Raw genomic sequence first — 19,977 nt, 5'->3', positions numbered from 1 at the left:
TCAGTTTGGAGGAAGTATTGCACTCAGTTTATTGTAGTGAAACCTTTTTGCCATCGCACAGAAGTGTGTCAGTAGCACTATTAACACCACAGTAAAAAAAAAAACCCTACTTTTATTTACTTTGAGTGTTATTTTCAAAGCAAAGAGTCCAACACCTAAGTGCTTCAGACCAGCAGTGCTGCTGTGTTCCAATGTCAACACAGATCTGTTTTCACCTCAACATAATAGCTTGGAATCAGTTTTGTGCAGCCTGTAGAATCATGTTTGAGCACATATTTGTGTAAATATCCAATATCGGTATGCAGGGTTTAGTGCTTATTGAATCACGGTCCAACGAGTTTTGGTGCGGAGGTACTTCTACAAATTCAGCTTCCTGAGGCATCTTTGAACTAGTATTTTGGGCGAAAAACGAAACAAAATCAGAAGACTATAACATTCGACGGTTAGCGAAGTGTGTCTTTTTATTCAAAAAATGTCTCGTCACTTTCAAAATGCGAACAACTGCAGTCAAATACAAACAATAGCCGACTGAGCATTAAGTGGAGTTTCAAAACAAACCGGTGTCATTGCTTTAGTTGCACAAACAACATTTTTGCAGAGAAAATTGTAGGAAGATGTACAACATCGATCACTGTATGATCGAAAATGAGTCAAGGTGGTAACACTCCGAATCTTTTACACACAGGCAAAAAAAACCATCAAGATGTAGTTTGTGAAGTAGTAATAAATCTTTGGTTAAAAACAAAAACTTTTTTGGGTGGGCCGTCTAAATTTAATCGACAACATGATTGTTTAAAGACCACTGCATTATTATTTAAAGTCTTAATTCCTTCGTTGTGCTCACGCGCACCGAAATCCCACGCATTGAGCGGCGGCGGCGGCACGAGACGGTCTTTTGTGTCGCCATTGCGCCTGACGTCATCGCCAAGAAGAGCGACGACAACAGAAAACACGACCTTGCGAGCATTTACACGCTTAATGCCTCTTAAAGACCAGTCATAACTGGAAGTAGCTTTACAGTATTCAGTAGGGAACACCAGAAAAGGAGCCCGAGAAGCGTTTTGGCAAACACCCGCAGGTCTCCCTTTGTTACTGTGGCTCGAGAAGCGCAGCACTCCTCTCCCCTCCCCCCGCTTCCTGCCGTTGGGCGGAAGTGTCTCGCGCAGCTCAGGCCTCATCCTCCCAATGGCGACCGAAAACGGGCTGAATAGAGAGCGGGAGCAACCGAGGAGGGGGTCACAGCGGAGCGGCCGAAATTAAATAAATATTTCAGACTATCTCTGACAACAAGTTTCGATTAAAAAACAGTTCCACTAAAACTATGGCTGATTCAGCGGCCAAAAATCAGAATATTTCGCTCCTTGAATCGGGTAAGGCGAATAAAAGTAAATATTTTTGTAAAAAAAAGGATATTCCATATTTAGATATATTATTCCAATTTTCTTGAACATGTTCCTTTTTTCCCCTTTAGAGCTATATTTCCTCATTTCTCGTTATTTAACGACTGGTCCCTGTCGGAAAGCGGCTGAGGTGAGCTGTGCTTCGGGCTCGTTTCTGTGTGTCGGAAACGTGTATTAATCACTTCGCGGCTCGTATAAGCGCTCTGAAACGCCGTTTGTGATCTATTGCAGGTCCTGGCGAGGGAACTGGAGGAATATCAGGTGTGTATGCGGCTCCGAGCCCGAGTGCGACCGCCGCTGCCGCTCGTCCAGCTGCCTCGACGGGACTGGGACGGGGCAGCGGCGCGCCTCGGCTGCGGTTTAGAAGCCCTTCTAAGGGACCGTGTCTCTCTTTTTTGACATCACACGTTGTTACAAACCGAATTTCACACGGTCAGGTGCTGCTCTTTTGCCGGAATCCAGGCATCCGTCGCTAACGTTGACCTTTCTGTCTTCAGCTTCTGCCCAAGCGACTGGACTGGGAAGGAAATGAACATCCCAGATCATACGAAGATTTGGTAAGGCTATTTAATACGCATATATAATATATATTATATAAATTAATATAATTCTTCGGCTCTTAATTGCCTTGCTTCGACTCGTCTCTATGATCCGGGTATCGGCAAGGGCAGCGTGAAATCGGTGGGGAAATGTGTTTATTCCGTGGTTGTAACGTGTGGTGTTTTCAGAAAGTTCAGAGGTGGACAGGGACAAAACTGTCCACTTTGTGTTGGGTTGGTGAAGAACCGCAGGAACGTGATTAGATGGATAGCTACATTTTCTTCCGAGTGTTGTATTGCAGATAGGGTGGGGACTCGTGGGGGAGGAGTCAGCCACTCGTCGCTCCGGCCAATCAGCGCTCTGTTTTTGCTCTAGTAACATTATTTTGCCCGTGACTTGCACTGTGATTCGCTGATATTCGGGTATGTTTTGCATAAAATGGTTGTATGCCTTTTCGAGCCGGATCAGCTGTGTTTGTGGCCAAGTGAGCTTCACAAACGAGATTTTATTTTAAGCAGCATGTCAGATCAGTGTTTTTTATGAATGCACATGGCTTCGATATAAATTTGTTTTGCGTCTCTTTCTAATTTCTTGTTTAAACGAAGGCTCGGGGGTTTGTTTCAGTAGGTGATTATAAAAACGAATGTCATTTCAGTTTTTTTTTTTTTTTTTTTTTTTAAGGAATCCACACTGAGACTCGCAGGATGTGCTGTAAGAAGCGATGAATTTTATATAACAGCACAACCCTGTCTAACTTTGGGTGTTGTTCGATTACGCTGTTCTGCTGCTGTGTTTCTACAAAGCAAAATAAAATTGGTTCAAAAAAAGGTGCTTGCAATCATTTATCCTTTTATACAGCAGGGTAGTTTTTACTGGAGTAATTCAGTGGAAGTACATTCAGGACATGAGCAGGAGGTGGTGTTTGAACCTGGGTGTTTCAGGTTCAAGGGTGCAGCTGAGGGTACCTGCCTCCCTAGGGTGTTAAAAGATCAAGTAAATCAAGAGTAATTTTCTTTGGTAATAGCAACTTAGTCATGAGTTCCCCATGCATGTGTTACAGCTTTATTTTATTTGCAGAGACCTGGAGCATTAAGTTAACAATTACAGTTGCAGCTGGTATTAGTGGTTAGAGCTACCACCTTTGGACCCAAATGGTGACAGGTTTGAATCCCACCTGCAGCTGTAGTATCCTTGAGCAAAGAATTTATCTGAAGTGCTCCAGTAAAATTATCCAGCTATATAAATGAGTGAATAATTGTAAGAGGCTTTTCTCTAAAGCGAATTACGGTGTTAAGCATCAGCTAAATGAATGCAAAATGTCAATATCTGTTTCTGAGCTTTAAGGGAATTCAGTTAATCGGTGAGATATCCATTCACTTGCTTACATCAAATCGTTCAACATCCCAGTAAAATGTTATGTTAATGTTTGGTTTCACAGGTGGCTGCTAACAGTCATCTTGCGCCAGACCACCTGCTGCAGATCTGCAAACACATTGGTCCAATATTGGACAAAGAATTGCCGACCAGGGTTCCCGGGGTGCGTTCTCTGTTGGGGACAGGAAGACACTGTCTGCTCCGCACTGTTAAAGGTGAGCAACTCCGAATTGTATTTGGTTGTAATAAGCATGAATGCTGTTTATGACTTTCAAGATCTTTAATTAGTGTTCATATATCTGCAAATTTGATGAAGTGCATAATTTTATGTGTAACCTTGTGCTGTTTTCTTTTATACTTAAAATATATATGTGTAAATGTTCGGGGATAGACTCTGAGCCTTTTTTCTCCCCCAAGACTGCCGTCAGGTTCATCGGAAAGGTTCCTCCTTTGCGGCCCTTCACAGGGGAAGACCACCAGAGCTGCCTTTGAGCTGTAGGGAACAGCCAAACCTAGGTCGGTCTTTTTGTCCAACCCATCCTTGCTCTGTTTTTTTGCAAGCATTTGGTTTGGAAGTCAAGTTCTGATAGTGAAGCTCTTTAATTTGCTTGCTAACTTTGCGTTTGCTACAGTGGAGGTATACCGTGGACGGGAGTTGACCGGCGTTCAGCGGTTCGGTTGCATGAACCCTGTGAGCAACTATGAGCACACAAAGATGCATAAAAGGATTCTGGGCCACTTGTCTGCTGTGTATTGCATCGCATTTGACCGAACTGGTCTCAGGATTTTTACAGTGAGTTAAATATTCAGACTCAAATGATGATGTTTCCTCTAAAGAATATTGCTTGTGCAATTTTTTTCTTGCAAGGAACAGTAATATTTTTTTCCACTCATATTTCAATATTATATATGATGGTTTCGGGAGGAGCTGTATGAGTGATGTGTCTGTGTGATTCTTGACTTTGTCATAAAATGTGCATATGCTGTCTCTCTAGGGGTCTGATGATTGCCTTGTGAAAATTTGGTCCTCCTTTGATGGGAGGCTTCATTCAACCCTCCGGGGACACTCAGCGGAGATCTCAGATATGGCTGTCAATTTTGAGAACACGCTGATAGCAGCTGGGAGTTGCGACAGAACGATCCGGGTGTGGTGCCTCCGTACTTGTGCACCTGTAGCTGTGCTGCAGGGCCACTCTGGCTCCATCACCTCCCTTCAGGTAGAGGACTTGTTGCTTCTCTTATTTCCATCCAGCACTCTGTTTTGCTTCTTTCCTCACCATGAGTCTATCACTCGTTGTCTGGCACTGGCTTGTAATGTAAACACATACTTTAGAGCTCTGGTCCGTTAGTTTAATGCTGATAAACAAACATACAACTTGTAAACAATGGAGTTAATGCTGGTGTGAAATGGAATGAGAGAGTTTATATTTTTTGGATATCCTTTCTGTTAATGTTTGTTTCTTTGTTTCCATAAAACAATATGTTGCCTGTACTGTAGGGGCAAAGATTTTTATATGCACTTTTGCTTTTGCACAAGCCAAAAGCTTCAAAAGAAAATTCCTCTGTTGAGAACAACTTTTGAAAAGCTGTTTTGTGTGCTTGATTGCATCAGAGTTTAACATGCCACACCCTTGTTTAATAGTTTCAAAATAGCTGGAATTTACTTTTTTTGGTGCATTATTCTGAACTTAAGTCCTAAAATTAGATTTATTTTTTTGGAACTGGCTTTAAGATGATACCCTTGATGATGTAAGTAAAGCATTGCTTTTTTGTGTTCTTAGTTCTCTCCATTTGCTAAGGGCTCAAAGAGGTACATGGTGTCCACTGGGACAGATGCAACAGTGTGCTTCTGGCAGTGGGATGCTAACAGCATTAACTTCAATTTCAGGTTAGCGTATCATGTGTTTGTAAAGGGGGGGATTTAAAGTAGAATTCTATTGGGGGAAGCGTATGTAAAACCGATTTGGACAAATTGAAGTTCAGGATTTTTGTTAAAAATGTGCATCTGAATGGTGTGATTAGATCTTTTTTTTTTCTTATTATTCTTAAAGTGATCGGCCCCTCAAGTTTACAGAAAGACCTAGGCCAGGTGTTCAGATGGTCTGTTCTTCTTTCAGTGCAGGTAAAAAAAAAATAAATAAATAAATAATTCATGGCTTTTTCTGACTTCCTTCTCTTCATTTGTCTGTTTATTTTGGATTGCATAATGGAAATTACAGTCAAAGATCCCACCAAATCATAGACTTTAATGACAAGCACATTTTGGATTCTGCAGATAATGTGTTTGTAATGGACTTGTTACTCAGTTTAATGTACTGTAGTTCTAATTTCTTATCTACTTTTGTAGTATTTACTCTACTCTTTAGTTATTATCCTATGATTGAATTGTGTTTGGTCAATTGCTTAAAGGTATGTCTTGGAAAAAATAGCTTTTTTCTCTCAAATTTTAGGTGGCATGTTCCTAGCAACAGGAAGCACTGACCATGTTATCAGGATATACTGCCTAGGCTCTGGGAATCCAGAAAAAATGGCAGAGCTTGCTGCACACACGGTAATATATTATATGTGTGTGTGTATGTGTGTATTATATATATGCATATGTTTTTTTAAAGGCTATTACAAAATACTGTTTTTTATTTTTGCAATTAAATTCAGTAATATCCATTTCTGTTTGTACATAACAAATGAGAACTCGTGTATGAGAATCTTTTGATGTAATTTGAAGAAAATGGCTTCAGCTCTGACTGTAGCTATGATTGTAAAATTTTTACTATTAACCATATTGTAGGACAAGGTTGACAGTATCCAGTTCTGCCACTCTGGGGAAAGGTATGTAAATTTTTAAGTTGCAACAGAGGATTCCCTCTCTTCACATTGTGTAGCGCAGGAACAGGCTGTTTTTAAACTGAAAGGGCTAGAACTTAAGCATGTGTTCGGTAACAATCAGGTTTGTGAGCGGCAGCTGTGATGGCACGGCGCGAATATGGCAGCTGAAGGAGAATCAGCAGTGGAGAAGCTGTCTGTTGGACATGTCAGCCACTCTTGCAGGGTAGGCCCCTTTAATCTGTTGCCTTGCGAGGTTGCCCCCCCACATGCATCTGGTGCTTTTCCCATCTTCATGTTCACCTGTGTGTTTCGTTCAGCAGGTCGGACCTCTCGACGGATGAGGAGAGCTTCTTCAAGTTGAAGGTGACTATGGTATCCTGGGATCGGCACGATAACACAGTCATCACAGCTGTGAACAACCACCTGCTCAAAGTATGGAACTCATACACAGGGCAGTTGCTCCACATTTTGAAAGTGAGTGAAAGTGTCTTTGGTCGTTTCGGTAATCTGCTAAATCTGCATCGCTGATTATTTAACTAAGAGCTGGAAGTGTCCTTGCCCTTCCTTCAACTAGGGCCACGAGGCAGAAGTGTTTGTCTTGGAGCCCCACCCCTCGGACCCAAGGATCATGCTGTCTGCAGGCCACGATGGAAACGTTTTCATTTGGGACATCACAAAGGGCAGCAAGACACAGCACTATTTCAATATGGTAGGATGTTGAAATCTTCACATGATCTGTATTTCAACAATGCCACCTGTTCTTGTGTTAAACTTCTGTTTGCTTTGCCTGTTCAGATTGAAGGTCAGGGCCATGGGGCAGTTTTTGACTGCAAGTTCTCCCCAGATGGCCAGCGCTTTGCTTGCACAGACTCTCATGGCCATCTGGTCATACTTGGATTTGGGAGCTCCAAGCCATATGAAAAGGTAATCTTAGGAAAACCTAAATGATCCCAGACAATACAGTAAACTAATGTAGCTTTTTACATCAAAGAATAACAAGCGTAACTCTGGTTTCTCAAGTTTTGAGCCACTGAAGTTTAATTTCATTAGGATATATTTTAGGTCTGCAGTTGTGTTGTGATAACTTGCAGATTTTTGTAGGGTTGAGGAAGCTTTTTCCTATGTCAGCTTCCAGATCAGGTGTTCTTCCACACGGACTATCGGCCCCTCATTCGAGACGCCAACGGCTTCGTCCTGGATGAGCAGACACAGCAAGCTCCCCACCTTATGCCCCCTCCATTCCTGGTAGATGTTGACGGGAATCCCCATCCACCCGGGTTCCAGAGACTAGTCCCAGGAAGAGAGAACTTTGCAGATGAGCATTTGGTGCCACAGCTGGGTTATGTGGCCACAGGTATGGGCCTGCGTCCACCATCTTTCTGCATGTTTAAAGATTTTTTTACTAGCATCTGTGATAATTTTACATTGGATAATATTTTGGAATGTTTGAATGTTTAGACTGGGGGCTGTGTGCTCAGTTCTAAATGCAGTAAATTGATTTCTTTTTGTTGAATATGCATTACGGCCTGCTGGGTTGGGCTTATCCTCAGGTGATGGGGAGGTGGTGGAGCAAGTGATCAGCCAGCAAACTACCGATCAGGAGGAGGGCGCAGGCCAGCACAGCATTCTAGACAATGTCATCAGGCAGCTGCAGGAACAGCAGGACCGGCAGAGCCAGCCGGAAGCATCAGGCCCAGCTGCTGTGCCGGGAACCCCACGCAGAGGTATAGCCTTCTAACCTTCGATGTTTGGTAGTATGGGGTGGATGGCATGAACTTCCTTTGTATATGCATATGCTCTGCATGTGTGTGTGTGTATTACACTTTCCTCATTAGCATCTACTAGTGCAGCTGCGGAGGTGCAGTCATCCCCAAGTGTGGGCCTCCGGCGGAGCGGACAGGTGGAGGGCGTGCGGCAGATGCACCAGAATGCACCACGCAGCCAGATTGCCACTGAACGTGATCTACAGGCGTGGAGGCGCAGGGTGGTGGTACCTGAATTACCTCCTAGTGCCTACAGGTAAGCTCTAGTTACCCCAGTAACATTGAGATCAAAGCTTAAGGAAGCATGGTGGATAATGACTTGGCCTTATAAGCAAGTAGATGTTAAGTCAGGTCCCAGGAGAGGACCTGCTGTTAATAACTCATATACTTTTAATAGTTTTAGGAAAAATACTCAGTTGCACAAATAGTGGAGCAGCGTAATTAAGAAATTTATGAACTGCACAATATGAATTTGAAAAGACACCCTCGGAAAATTGCTTTGATGGTAGTATGTTGATAAGCAAATACTTTGCTCCTTTAGGTCACAGGAAGAGTTCAGAACAGCAAAGGGGGAGGAGGAGATGTCTCTTTACAACACCAGGAAACGAAGACTGACACATGGGAGCTGCAGGGTAACCGGAACTCTTACTTGATGTTCAGTCCTGTTTGCTCTGGAGGTAATGAAGGCTGTGGTTATTCCACACTGTGAGTGAGGCCGCTCTCTTTTTGCCTCTTTGAAAGGATGATTCTGATGATGAAATTCCTTGTGGAAGACGAACACAGTCCCACAAACAGAGACAGAGAAGCTTCCGCACCCGTAACGGCCTCACAGAGGAGTTAATCGAGTTCTCCTGCGAGGAGGGAGAAGAGACTGCCACCTCAGAGGTAGCTTCTCCGTGTACATAATTGTCATGTTCATGCTTTTAAACTAGACTGAGTTTGCACCAAAGGGCTTGGAATGTTAAAACATCCACATCTGATAGGAGTGGAGTTTCAGATGTGAAATGAACAGTTAGTATACATGGCTTTTTTTTTTTTTTTTTTTTTTTTTTTGGCTCTCTCCTGCTCCAGGACAATGAAATGGAAGACAGTGAGATGGACTCTTCAAATGAGGAAGAGGAGTGGAGAAGTGACAGTTCGTGGTATGGACACCTAGAATGCATTGCTGTCATTTTCTTTTTTTTTTTTCTTTTTTTTTTTTTTTCTGGATGGCTTAAATTGTCCCCCCTCAAAAATATGATAATGTACACATGTGTATTGAAGGTTTGTCTTGACAACGTTCAACATTGTTTGTCATTCCCACCGGGAGCAGCAACTCTTCCAGTGAGTACTCCGACTGGACACCAGATGCTGGTTCCAACCTTCAGCCACCCACACCCCTCTCGTCCAAGAGGCGTGCACGACGTCGTATCAGCAGCTCAGAGGAAGAAGATGATGATGAAGTAGAGCAGCCTCAGGATGAAGAGGAGCGACCTCCCCAACCCCTGAAGCCAAAGAAGTCCAAGGGAAAGGTCCCAAGGGTTAGTACTGTTAGTGGAAACCTCTTTAAAATCTCTCCCTTTCCTGTGACTGGCAAAGGGCGGTTGTGTTGTCACGTTGGCTGTGCACCACTTCTTTGCTCATATCTGTGTTTTTCATTTCCCAGCGCCAAAGTAGCAGACCATCTGTTAACAGGGAAATCTCCAATGAGTATCGACCCTCTGCCTGGATCACAGATGTTATTCCAAGGAAGTCTCCCTTTGTCCCGCAAATGGGAGATGAGGTAAGTTTGAATAGTTTCCCTTTCAACAGTGATTTTGTTGTGCAAATTTGGTTTCACTTGTACCTCTTACAGGCAATCACCTCTGTTGCAGGTGATCTATTTTCGGCAGGGCCATGAGGCTTATGTGGAGGCAGTGAAGAAAAATAACGTGTACTCTATAAATCTGGAAAAGCAGCCCTGGAGAAGGATGGACTTGAGGGTAAGAGTTTCTTTTCCAGTTCATTTGTCTTACAAATCGCCTCTTCTCCAGTATGAGTTATTTACCAAAGTTAGTACTGGAGGGATTTAATGTCCTTGTCATATACTGTCTGCATTAATACACAGATGGAAAGCTCTACATAGATTTGATATTAATACAGTGATCTTCATGGATAACAGGCAAATCAGCCTGTGAGCCTGCATTGGAAAAATATAATTTACTCTTTAATTTTTAGTGTGGTATTTTAATACTTGCGTCAACATATTTAACCAAACCATTCTGCAAGTGGTTAATGCTCTAATCAACTGTTAATTGGGTGACCCTCTGTTGTGAATCAGGAATTAAAGCCTTTTAACTCTGACAGGACCAAGAATTTGTTAAAATTACTGGGATCAAGTATGAAGTTTGTCCACCCACACTGTGCTGCCTGAAGCTATCTCTGATTGACCATGGCACAGGCAAACTCACTGACAAGTCATTCTCTGTCAAGTAAGCGCCACCTTGATGAATGGGACACCTGGGAAGGAGGGACGTCTTTTTGGCTTCGTATGTTTCAGATAGGTAGAACGTTGGAGTGCACGTCATCGTTCCCATTAGACATGCTGTGTCCTTCTGTAGGTACCACGATATGCCAGATGTGATCGATTTTCTAGTGCTGAAACAGAGCTACGATGAGGCCCGACAGCGAGTGTGGCAGCCAAGTGAGTTCAATGGACTGGGCTTGAGGGTGCTGCCATAGGTCTCGTTCTGACAACCCACACGTGTACATTTATTCATTTAGTTGATGCTTTTTTCCAAAGGAACTTAGTGTTAAGCTACCTACAGTTATTTACCCATTTATGCAGCTGTCTAATTTTACTGGAGCAATTTAGGGTATGTGTTTTTCTGAAGGGCATAGCTGGAACTGCGATTTTGACCTGTTACTTTTAGATCCAAAAGCAGCGGCTCCAACCACTATACTAACAGGTATCAGGCACATGAATGACTGCCACCTTTTTTTTTTTTTTTTTTTTTAAAAGTTTTCTAAGCAGCACTGAGTCACAGCAACATAGACAGAAACAATACACCAAGAAATTTTTTAAAAAATTGTAGGAAGGTGATCAGGATTTGTCAACTCTTGAGTTTTATGCACCTCCTCACCCGATGAACATCGGTGCATAAAGTGAAAAGAAACAAAGTTTACTTAAATGCCTGCAGCTATGTCTCTTTCTCGTAATGTAATACACACATTGCATTTTCTCTGAGATGTACATCACTTTGGAGAAAGAGAGTCTGCTAAATGAATAAATGTAAATTGCAAATTAACCACATGCATACAAGAAGAACCTGAGGTCAAAAGGTTGCAATATTTCGTAGGTGTCATCATGTAGTACTATTGTAGCAACTTCCAGAAGGGAGTCCAGACATTTTAGAATTCTTTCGATTTGTCAAGCCGTTAATGTTTTTTGGATCTTCTGTCATTACTTCAATCCATCTACTGTCCATTTCTACAATGACTTGGATCGTATATACCATTTTGCTGTTGTATTCTCAGTCAGCTGTTTGGCTAACAATTATGTAGTCATTCACACCTCATATGTTCTGTACATTCCATGTGGGTCGTGATATATTCCACACATATACTGATTGTACTTGTTTTGTGTTAGTTGTACTGCCCATGCATAAGTCCAGGTCCCACTCTTTTGCAGATGACCGATTTCGTTCAGTAATTGACGATGCCTGGTGGTTTGGGATCATCATCTGTCAGGAGCCTTACCAGCCTGAGTACCCTGACAGCCATTTCCAGTGCTTCAAAGTCAAGTGAGTCCACAGAAGCAGTAGACAACATATGAGCTCTGTCCATGATTATGATGCTGCCTTGCCAAATAACAGCTTGCTATATGCAGTTTTTGCTGATGTTGGCAATAGAGGCTGGTTTTGATTGACTCACCTCTCTATATCAGATGGGATAATGGAGAAACCGAAAAACTTAGCCCCTGGGACATAGAACCTATTCCGGAGAATGGTATTTTATTTTACTTTCTTGGCCTTATTGTATTATTAATCAGACATTTAAAGAAGATTAAGTGCGTACTGTACTTTGTTTAAAGTTGTCTTTTTAAATTTTTGTATTCATGTGTTCATTGAAAAGCCAAAAGAATTGGAATTTGCATTGATTTCTGCAGACCATCAAATCATCACTTTCACGTGTTCTTAGCCCAGCATCCAGAATCAGAAGGAGGAGGTGTCCCTGTGACACCCGATGAGATGACTGACATCATGTACAAACCGCTGGAAGGGGAGTGGGGAGCAAGGAGTCGAGATGAAGAGTGTGAGCGCATCATCTCGGCCATCGACCAGCTCATGCAGATAGGTTGGGTTTTATTTTTACATTACATTTATTCATTTAGCTGCTGTTTTCCTACAGCGATATGGGGTAAATAAACATGTTTTCACAACAGACAGCTTTATGTAGAGAGGATTATCAAAGCACAGTTTGTCTGATGCCACCATTTATGCCCATGTACATTACACAAGCAGATGTTTATAGAATTGTGTCAGACAGGAAATACGAAGGTTATTGTGACAGATGGTGTAATGCAAATTTATATAGCTGTTGGGATTTGGTTGCAGCTGAGGCTGTATTTTCAGGTGATCTATGTTTCAGTGAGGCCCAGGAGGTTGAGTGAAAGGTAGGAGACGAGCTAGAATGAAGTCAACCTTTTTTTTTTTTTTTTTTTTTTTTTAAACACACAACTTAAACATTTCCTGTGCTGGATTGTAACAGTTGTTAATCCTGACACTTTAGTCTGACTGTCCCAAGGACTCTTGTGATTACCTATATACAGACAGTTGTTCTGTCATGTCTGGTAATTATAGTATTATTTGTTAGACACTCAAACAATAGTGGTATTTTACATTTTAACCAGATACACATCTAACCTGGTTTAGGAAACCAACTGTAGCTCAGGAGTTTCCATCCTAGGATTTCATCATTTGTGTCCATCCTGTTAATTACTGTATCATCACAAGTAGCACCACCAGTGGTTCTGACTTCTCTCATTGTTACTAGACATAGCTGCTCCTTTTGTTGGACCTGTGGACATCGTCCAGTATCCAACGTACTGTACCGTGATTGCCTATCCAACAGACCTTGGCACCATCAGGATGAGGCTAATCAACAGGTTCTACAGGTCAGCTGTGGGTTGATGGGAACCTGAACATCTGCTGTAATTGTACCTTTTGCTGAGTTTTTTTGTGTGTGTGTGTGTGTGTGTGTGTATAATATTTTTTTTTCTGACAAATTTTTGTTTCATTGTTAGACGAATATCAGCCTTAGTCTGGGATGTTAGATACATTGCACACAATGCAAGAACCTTCAACGAATCCAGGAGCAAAATCGCCCACTTTGCAAAAGTACTCACTGACGTTCTCCTGAAGTTCATCAAGTGAGTTTCAACTGCTTTTTATAGCATTCCCCCCTCCCCCTTCTTTAAGGCATGATGGAAAACTACAAATCTTTCTTTTTTGTAGCAGCAAACCTGACTGCACTGATATAATGGAGATTTACAATGCTGTAGATGACATGGATTACAGTGATGATGAGGTAAAATGTCTTCTGTCAATTTTCCCTCTGAGCATTTTGGTTGTTATGGTTTTCCACCTGTAACTGAAGCTGTATGTGATTTGGTGCTTTATGTTTTATGAGACTCACAAAGTGTTTTGATAGGACCTGGATGATGCTGATGCCCCGTGTACCTCCTCTGGGTCCAGACATCTGCAGGTATTTAATTTCTTTACATTTCCTAGTGTCTGTTACTTATTGTAAAATATATAAAATATGAAAGCATATATACACTTTTTTGTTTACCTTCTTTTATAAATTTTACAGTACTTATGACTGTGTTCCTTTATCCACGAAGGGAACTGAAGACTATACATGTAAGAACTGTGCAAATTACAAGTGACAAAGTGCCATTCTTATTCTAAATGGAAATCTGTCTTTTCCCCAAGCACACTGTGGAGGTTGTCCATGATAAAGATGCATGGAAGGACCACTGCAAGCGTTTGCTAGATTATATCTTTGAGTGTGAGGATTCTGAGCCTTTCCGGGAGCCTGTTGACCTTTCTTCTTATCCAGTAAGAGAATTTCATACAAAAACAAATAGTAGTCAAGAAACCACAGCCATTTTTGAAACAGTGTTATTTAAATGTGTTCCTCTCCTGTTTTCAGGACTACAACAACATTATTGACACGCCAATGGATTTTAGTACTGTGAGGAGAAATTTGGATGAAGACCGATATGAGAACCCAACAGAGTTTTGCAAAGATATTAGGCTGATCTTTGCCAATGCGAAAGCCTTCACTCCAAACAAGCGTTCCAAGGTACTTTACCTGTCTGCAGTTGCTACTTGCACCTGGTCTTTTGGCAGGAGAAAATGTATGACATTGCGTTTGGTGTCCAGGATTTAAATGCATTTCTTTCCTTTTGATCTGCAGATCTATAGTATGACTTTGCGGCTGTCTGCCTTCTTTGAAGAGCGAATCAGAGCCATCATTTCAGACTACAAGACAGCTGTGAAAAGCAGTGAGAAGTTGAGACGCAGCCAGAGGTTCCGGAAGAAGGTGCAGCACCAGGAACTTCCTCTCAGCTCTAGTACCGAAACTCCCAGGTGTGGAAGCCTTCCTACTTCCTGTGTTTTTTAAATTGACAAAAATCACAATATTCTACATAAGATGCTTTTATACACTGCAGCAGTTTTTCCAATAACTGGTGATTCTGGACTGGTTTGATGGTCTTGGCTTGATTTCATTTATTTAGGTGGATATATTTTTACTATTAAGTTCCAGCTTGAAGGTCTAACTATTTCTCTTAAGGGATTTGAATCTGCAACTGCTTGATCTCAAATTTTATTTTATCAGTGCTAATCAGTGTGACACGAGACATTGTGACAAAAGGCAATACTAACTCAGGTTCTTTGTTTTTATAGTCAACGGAAGGTGCTTGTAACAACTCAGGAAAAACTGGAAGTGTCATCCAAGTCAAAATCTACCTCCTACAAGAAGAAGCTCACCAAAGCTGCATCTGAGACCTCAGGAAGTAACACAGAGTCAACATCTGGTAAGTTTTTCTACAGTGCCATCTCTCACACATTTTTCCTTGGTACCATGCTGTTCCTGAAATGGTAATAAATTTTCTGCTTTCCTTCTTGTTTTAGATTCTGAAAGTGAGAGGTCATTGTCTTCAATTGACTTGGGGACAGATGATAACAGACGGCGATCTGCCACTCGCAGTTATCGTGCAAGAGAGGGCAGGGGAGGTGGACGGGTGACAAGAACTAGGGGCACAAAAGAGAGGAGGAGGCAGGGTGAGTGCATTTTTTTTCAGAGCCCATGCTTTCTCTCCATTTTAATGCCTTTGAATGGAAGGTTTCTCACCAGCTTTTCATGCTGCCTCAGTCTCTGACAGTGGAGGTGTAACGGAGGGGTCCAATAAGGGTGAAGAAAGTGAGGACAGCACACAGCCCTCCACTTCCTCTTCGCGCCCCTATCAGAGCAGGAGCACAAGAGTAACCAGAAACAGTGCTGCTGCTGTCAGGAAGAAACATGGTAAAACAGCATAAATAAAACTTCAACAAAAGATACTGTTATATAGCAGATCAGATGCAATTCCTTAGTTTCTGTGTGGAGTTGGTTTGCTTTTTATATTGGAGTTGTTAAAACATGATATTTTTAATGGTATTCTGGTCATTCTGCAGAGACTCAAGCTCCAATGAATGGCCACAGTAGAGTGTTGCGCCATGAAAGAAGGCATGCTCCTAGCTCCGAAGAGGAACGCTCTGAATCTGATGCTTCCAAACCAGAGGATGAGGAGGAAGAGAGCGTTGGACGCAGGCCTTCAACCAGGAAAACTGCTGTAGCTGCTGTTAGCAAGATGAAGCTAATGGGGGCCTCAGAGGAAGACGAGGGCTCTCCGTTTGAAGAGGAAAGCCGCAGAAAGGATAATGGGCGCCAGGCTGTTCGGACGGGCAAACGTGCAGCTGTTATCCACAGCAGTTCAGATTCAGAGGGGCTGTCATCTGCACAAGGCATGTGTTAGTGTCAGTCATCTTCCCCCACCCCTCCGCTTCTGTAGAGATCTTATGGACTTATGTATGTATTTCCCCCCCACTAGGTTCTGAAATTCACAAGCATTCAAGTGAATCAGGGGATAGTTCTTCTCACTGTCAAAGTGGAGATACTGCAGCATCCAGTAATCGTAGAACCACCAGGCAAACAGCCTTGAAAGGGAAAAATGGTAAGAAATGCTGTCAAATTGAGTTTAGTGTATTTATAAACACAAATCTTTGGAATGGTAGGAATCAAGCATTTGAGTTTTTTTGTTCTTCAATGTTGCAGAGAGTGGATCCCGTGTGAATGGGAACTGCAAGAAATACAAAAAATGGAGAGATGACTACTCTGAAAAGGGAGAAAGTTCCTCTACAGACACTGATGGCAAAAAAGCAGCAACCAGCCGTCGGACGTCAACCAGGAAGACTGCAGCCGCAGCTCTCACTAAAATGCATATGGCGAGTCGCGAGGATGATGATGATGATGATGATGATGATGAGATGGAGGATTGCCTCCCAAACAGGACGAAACCTAACAAAAGCTCTGATGATGAAGAGTGCGAAGGCCGAAGTTCTCCAAAGCATCCTTATCAAAATGGGAAGAAGATGGAAAAGACCGAACCTAAGACCTGTGGCCCTCACAATAAGTATTCAGGGAAAAAGAAAAAGTCAGCGTTAAATGAAGGAAAGCAGTCTTCCCCAGATCCAGACATTCGGGGTAAGCCACATGGAAACTTCTCTACTTCAAAGTCTGGTGAACTTGATATTCCAAAGAGGCTAAGGGTGAGAAGAAAAGAGTTGGAGTCTGAGGAAGAAGAGCTGAAAGAGAGAAATGCTGGCAGACCAGATGATGAAACTAGCAATTCTAATAGAAGACGACAGCTGCAAAAGAACAGGAATGGACCTAAAATGCATGGCAGCCATTCTTCAGAAGCAAGGCCACAAAAAAAATCTCATGTTATAGTGGATGATTCTGAAGGTGGAGGGGAGGAGGGCATCCCCCCAAAAATCAAAACCATAAGAAAAAAGCAGTTTGCATCTTCTAATGACTCATCAGAAGGAAAGAGTGAAGAGTCAGAGAGTGACAAGAACACAATCTCCAACAGAAGGCCTTGTCTTCGGCCTTTGGTAAAAAAGAAGTATGTCAGCGATGACTCAGAAGACAACTCAAACTCCAGTAGCCAAAGTCGGTCAACCAGCAAAACCAACACTGCTACAACAAAAAGATTCCTTCGTGAACGGGGTAAAGCTCAAAATGGCAATTCAAAAAATGGCTCCTGCAAAAGGAAATACCTTTGTACATCGGGATCTGAGGATGAATCTCAAGGTTTAAAGCAGGGCACATCAGACATGGAAGAAGGCGGCGGGGATAACCTGAAAAGAACTCGGGCTAAACGAAGCAGGACCAGACCACAGACTGAGTCTGAAACAGAGGATGAGCAGAGGAGGGGCAACTTGTCGATTTGCAGTGGGCCAAACAAATCGACTGAGGGTGACATTGGGTCTTCAGGTGGACTGAGGTCAGTGTTCAACTCCCGACGCCGGGGTGGTTACAGCAGCAGTAGTGCCTCTGACTATGATGTGGACGAGGAATCATCCCCCTCCAAGTCACAGTCTCCCAGCTCAGGGTCTGAGAGCAGCCCAAAGCGAAGAAATGGTAGAATGCAAAGGGTTGTAAAAGCCAGAAAAAAGAGGCGAAAGATGTCAGAGGCAGAGAGCAATGACAAATATGGGAAGCTGCGGAGATGCACGACGATCAGGACACGAAACTGTGGCAGACGGACTGTGACATATCATGACAGCGAATGAAGGACCGCTGCATGACCGGTTAGGCTGAATAGTCTCAAACGCTAAGAGCAGACCTTAAAGACACTTATTGTCACTGATTGTCACAAAAAACGGTAGTAGCACTGGAACCTTTAAAGCAAAAAATGCTGTGAATCTTGTTTCATTCAGGGATATTTATATTTTCTGTGAAAACATAAATTGTATTGAAAGAAGCGTTTACCGCTGGCTTGACATGGGGTTTGAACAGAAGTCAAGCTATCTCACATGCTTGGGGCAAATCATTAATTGATTTCAGGGTTAATTTAGCAAATGGTAACCTGCTTTTTTTTTTTTTTTTTTTTTTTTTTTTTTTTTTTCTCGCTTCTGTGATTTGGCCAATTAAAAACAAATGTGTGAAGCATTGCCAGCTTGGGTGCTACTTTAATATACCTCTGTTTAATTGAGCATATTCTTGCTGGCTTGCACTAAAACGCACACTGTACTGAGGTATTTCATACACTAGTCTTTGCATTAGAAACTCAGGGGTCAGCTAAGTTTACCTTTGCCTCTAACATGCAGTCTTTTTTGAATAAAGAGTTGAGAGGAAATGCCTCCAGGGTGGCAGTTGCTTGACAAGCACACACTGGCCTGAACAAATCCCACTCGCCCTAGACACTCCTTTTTAAAGCCACATGCATTATATACTGTAATTATGTATCTGAAGGTGAATATATGAGCCAAAATTTACACTTTTGTTTCCCCTTTTCTGTGGCTTTTGATTTTGGAAAATGTGTTGTATATGTTTAATGAATTGGGATGTAAATATGTGATTTGGGAACAGTGCTTTTTTTTTTTTTTTTTTTTTTTTAAAGGTGTGGAGGATCATCTTGTAGCAAAGTTGTGCATATTTAAGGGTTTAAATTGTGAAGTTCAGCATTATTTTTTAGGACAGTTTACCATTGTCTTGCCATTCATATAAGTATCAGTTGGTACCCATTTGCCAAGTACAGAAAACCAAAAACGTACTTACTGCAAAATGCTGTAATTTCTCATATTGGGAAGACTTTTTAGTGTTCAGTGTAATGTACTTTCAGTATTAAATTCCCTTTCAACATTAACTTAGATTAAATGCAATATGCTTTTTAAAAGCCAATTACAAACAGTTGTTGAAATTCATGTTTCTTGTTTTAGAAATGGGTTCTTTATACCGTTACATTTTTTTTCTTCATGAGTTCTTTAATATTGACAGTTTCTCAAAGTCTTGCATTTTGGTTGTGGAGTGAGTGGGAGAGGGTTCCGACTTTCTAGTAAATAAAATGCATTTACACATCAGATTTGCATCCATGTGTTTCAGTGGTCTTTTCTTAACGACAAACAGCATCTAATCTTATGTTCTGATCCGGGGGGTGTGAGACGTCATCTTCGGTGAACTACAGTTCAAACGAGTCGCCTTTTTATGACGTTTCAGCTATGCGTAATTTCCCGTATGCTTGCACTTTCGCTAGATTTGTAATTCTTAAATATTAATCGCTAATCTCGATGCGGAGGCACCATTTTCTGTAATAAACACACAGTAGTTGTTAGAATTTTAGCAATTTATTTGGTGCCTTAAGCGAAATTTGATTTCCTTGCATAGTGTTTGACGAAAGTTAGTTTCCGTAAGTCAAGAAGAGCAGCTGCTCCACACTCCTGCTTTCTAGTGCGCTCGTGCTGGGTTTTCCATTCTTGTCCTTCGGTCAGTGCTGCTCCTCCTCAGCAGTTTGCCCTGTTTATTTCACAGAAAGCTGATGACAACGAAACACCGCAACGCTTTTAATTTGCTCGTGCGCTGCTCAGTTGGTAGAATGGGGTTTGCGTGTTGATAGCAGCGTCCTAGCTCGCTAAACTGAGTTAGTAAGACTGAGGGCCCCTCAGCGCGTGAACGCCGCCGCGCGATGTTTACCTGTACGTCGAGGCTGCTGAGCGCCGTGAGGCACACGGAGGTGCGGCACATACTGAGAAATGTCACCACCTGGTCTCCTGTTGGAGCTGCTTTTAATGTGAGACCGCAGAGGAGAGTCGAGCTGTGGGAGAAGAACGTGGTGAGTCCCTCTCCTCTCGCTCGCTGACACACACTGTGTGACAGCGTGGTGGAGCCCGTGTCGTGTGTGACGCAGCTCTCCATCATCACTCATGAGGAGCAGACACTTGCGTTTGAGCTGCTTTACCTATTTCTACTTGTGCGTATTTACTTTTTAGGTGTCGATTTATTGCAAG

General features: G+C 42.3%; 2 protein-coding genes across 6 annotated transcripts in view; both read left to right on the top strand.

Annotated features, from left to right (window-relative positions):
- Nucleotides 1–1,195: 1,195 nt before the first annotated feature.
- On the top strand, nucleotides 1,196–18,092 carry brwd1 (bromodomain and WD repeat domain containing 1). 4 transcript variants are annotated; one of them, XM_018748829.2, is made up of 43 exons: nucleotides 1,196–1,370; nucleotides 1,472–1,530; nucleotides 1,632–1,661; nucleotides 1,898–1,957; nucleotides 3,379–3,529; nucleotides 3,732–3,830; nucleotides 3,947–4,107; nucleotides 4,310–4,531; nucleotides 5,096–5,202; nucleotides 5,366–5,436; nucleotides 5,765–5,865; nucleotides 6,103–6,143; nucleotides 6,262–6,363; nucleotides 6,461–6,614; nucleotides 6,715–6,849; nucleotides 6,936–7,064; nucleotides 7,269–7,494; nucleotides 7,691–7,864; nucleotides 7,976–8,159; nucleotides 8,445–8,535; nucleotides 8,645–8,788; nucleotides 8,975–9,045; nucleotides 9,216–9,423; nucleotides 9,549–9,665; nucleotides 9,757–9,864; nucleotides 10,229–10,353; nucleotides 10,483–10,565; nucleotides 11,553–11,664; nucleotides 11,808–11,869; nucleotides 12,062–12,217; nucleotides 12,917–13,037; nucleotides 13,167–13,292; nucleotides 13,381–13,450; nucleotides 13,574–13,627; nucleotides 13,858–13,983; nucleotides 14,078–14,230; nucleotides 14,345–14,517; nucleotides 14,836–14,966; nucleotides 15,064–15,213; nucleotides 15,305–15,454; nucleotides 15,604–15,933; nucleotides 16,020–16,142; nucleotides 16,244–18,092. In XM_018748829.2, exons 1-43 carry the CDS (start codon nucleotides 1,322–1,324, stop codon nucleotides 17,761–17,763), a joined length of 6,759 nt encoding a protein of 2,252 aa, XP_018604345.2. In that variant the 5' UTR covers nucleotides 1,196–1,321; the 3' UTR covers nucleotides 17,764–18,092. The 4 variants fall into 4 exon arrangements, with proteins under 4 accessions (XP_018604345.2, XP_018604343.2, XP_018604344.2 ...); XM_018748827.2 differs by having other exon boundaries at nucleotides 13,378–13,450; XM_018748828.2 differs by having other exon boundaries at nucleotides 6,458–6,614.
- Nucleotides 18,093–19,249: 1,157 nt separating this feature from the next.
- mipepa (mitochondrial intermediate peptidase a) overlaps nucleotides 19,250–19,977 on the top strand; it is a 32,038-nt gene continuing 31,310 nt past the window's right edge. Inside the window, exon 1 of one of the 2 annotated variants that reach the window (XM_018748628.2) lies at nucleotides 19,250–19,802. In XM_018748628.2, the coding sequence (XP_018604144.2) occupies nucleotides 19,656–19,802 (147 nt within the window). In that variant the 5' untranslated portion in view covers nucleotides 19,250–19,655. The remainder of the gene's footprint in view (nucleotides 19,803–19,977) is intronic. The other variant, XM_018748627.2, reaches the window with a different exon arrangement.

Source organism: Scleropages formosus, chromosome 10 (genome assembly GCF_900964775.1).
Source record: "Scleropages formosus chromosome 10, fSclFor1.1, whole genome shotgun sequence".
NCBI classification, from domain to species: Eukaryota; Metazoa; Chordata; class Actinopteri; order Osteoglossiformes; family Osteoglossidae; genus Scleropages; species Scleropages formosus.
The sequence above is the reverse complement of the archived record's forward strand: the minus strand, read 5'-3'. Positions and strand labels throughout refer to the sequence as shown.

Bases quoted from the DNA above. Each gene is read 5' to 3' on its own strand.
- brwd1 (XM_018748826.2), top strand. From the start codon at position 1,322: ATGGCTGATTCAGCGGCCAAAAATCAGAATATTTCGCTCCTTGAATCG. The intron at 3,530-3,731 runs GTGAGCAACTCC...TTCTCCCCCAAG, and splicing joins TCTGCTCCGCACTGTTAAAG to ACTGCCGTCAGGTTCATCGG. The intron at 14,518-14,835 runs GTGTGGAAGCCT...TTGTTTTTATAG, and splicing joins TCTAGTACCGAAACTCCCAG to TCAACGGAAGGTGCTTGTAA.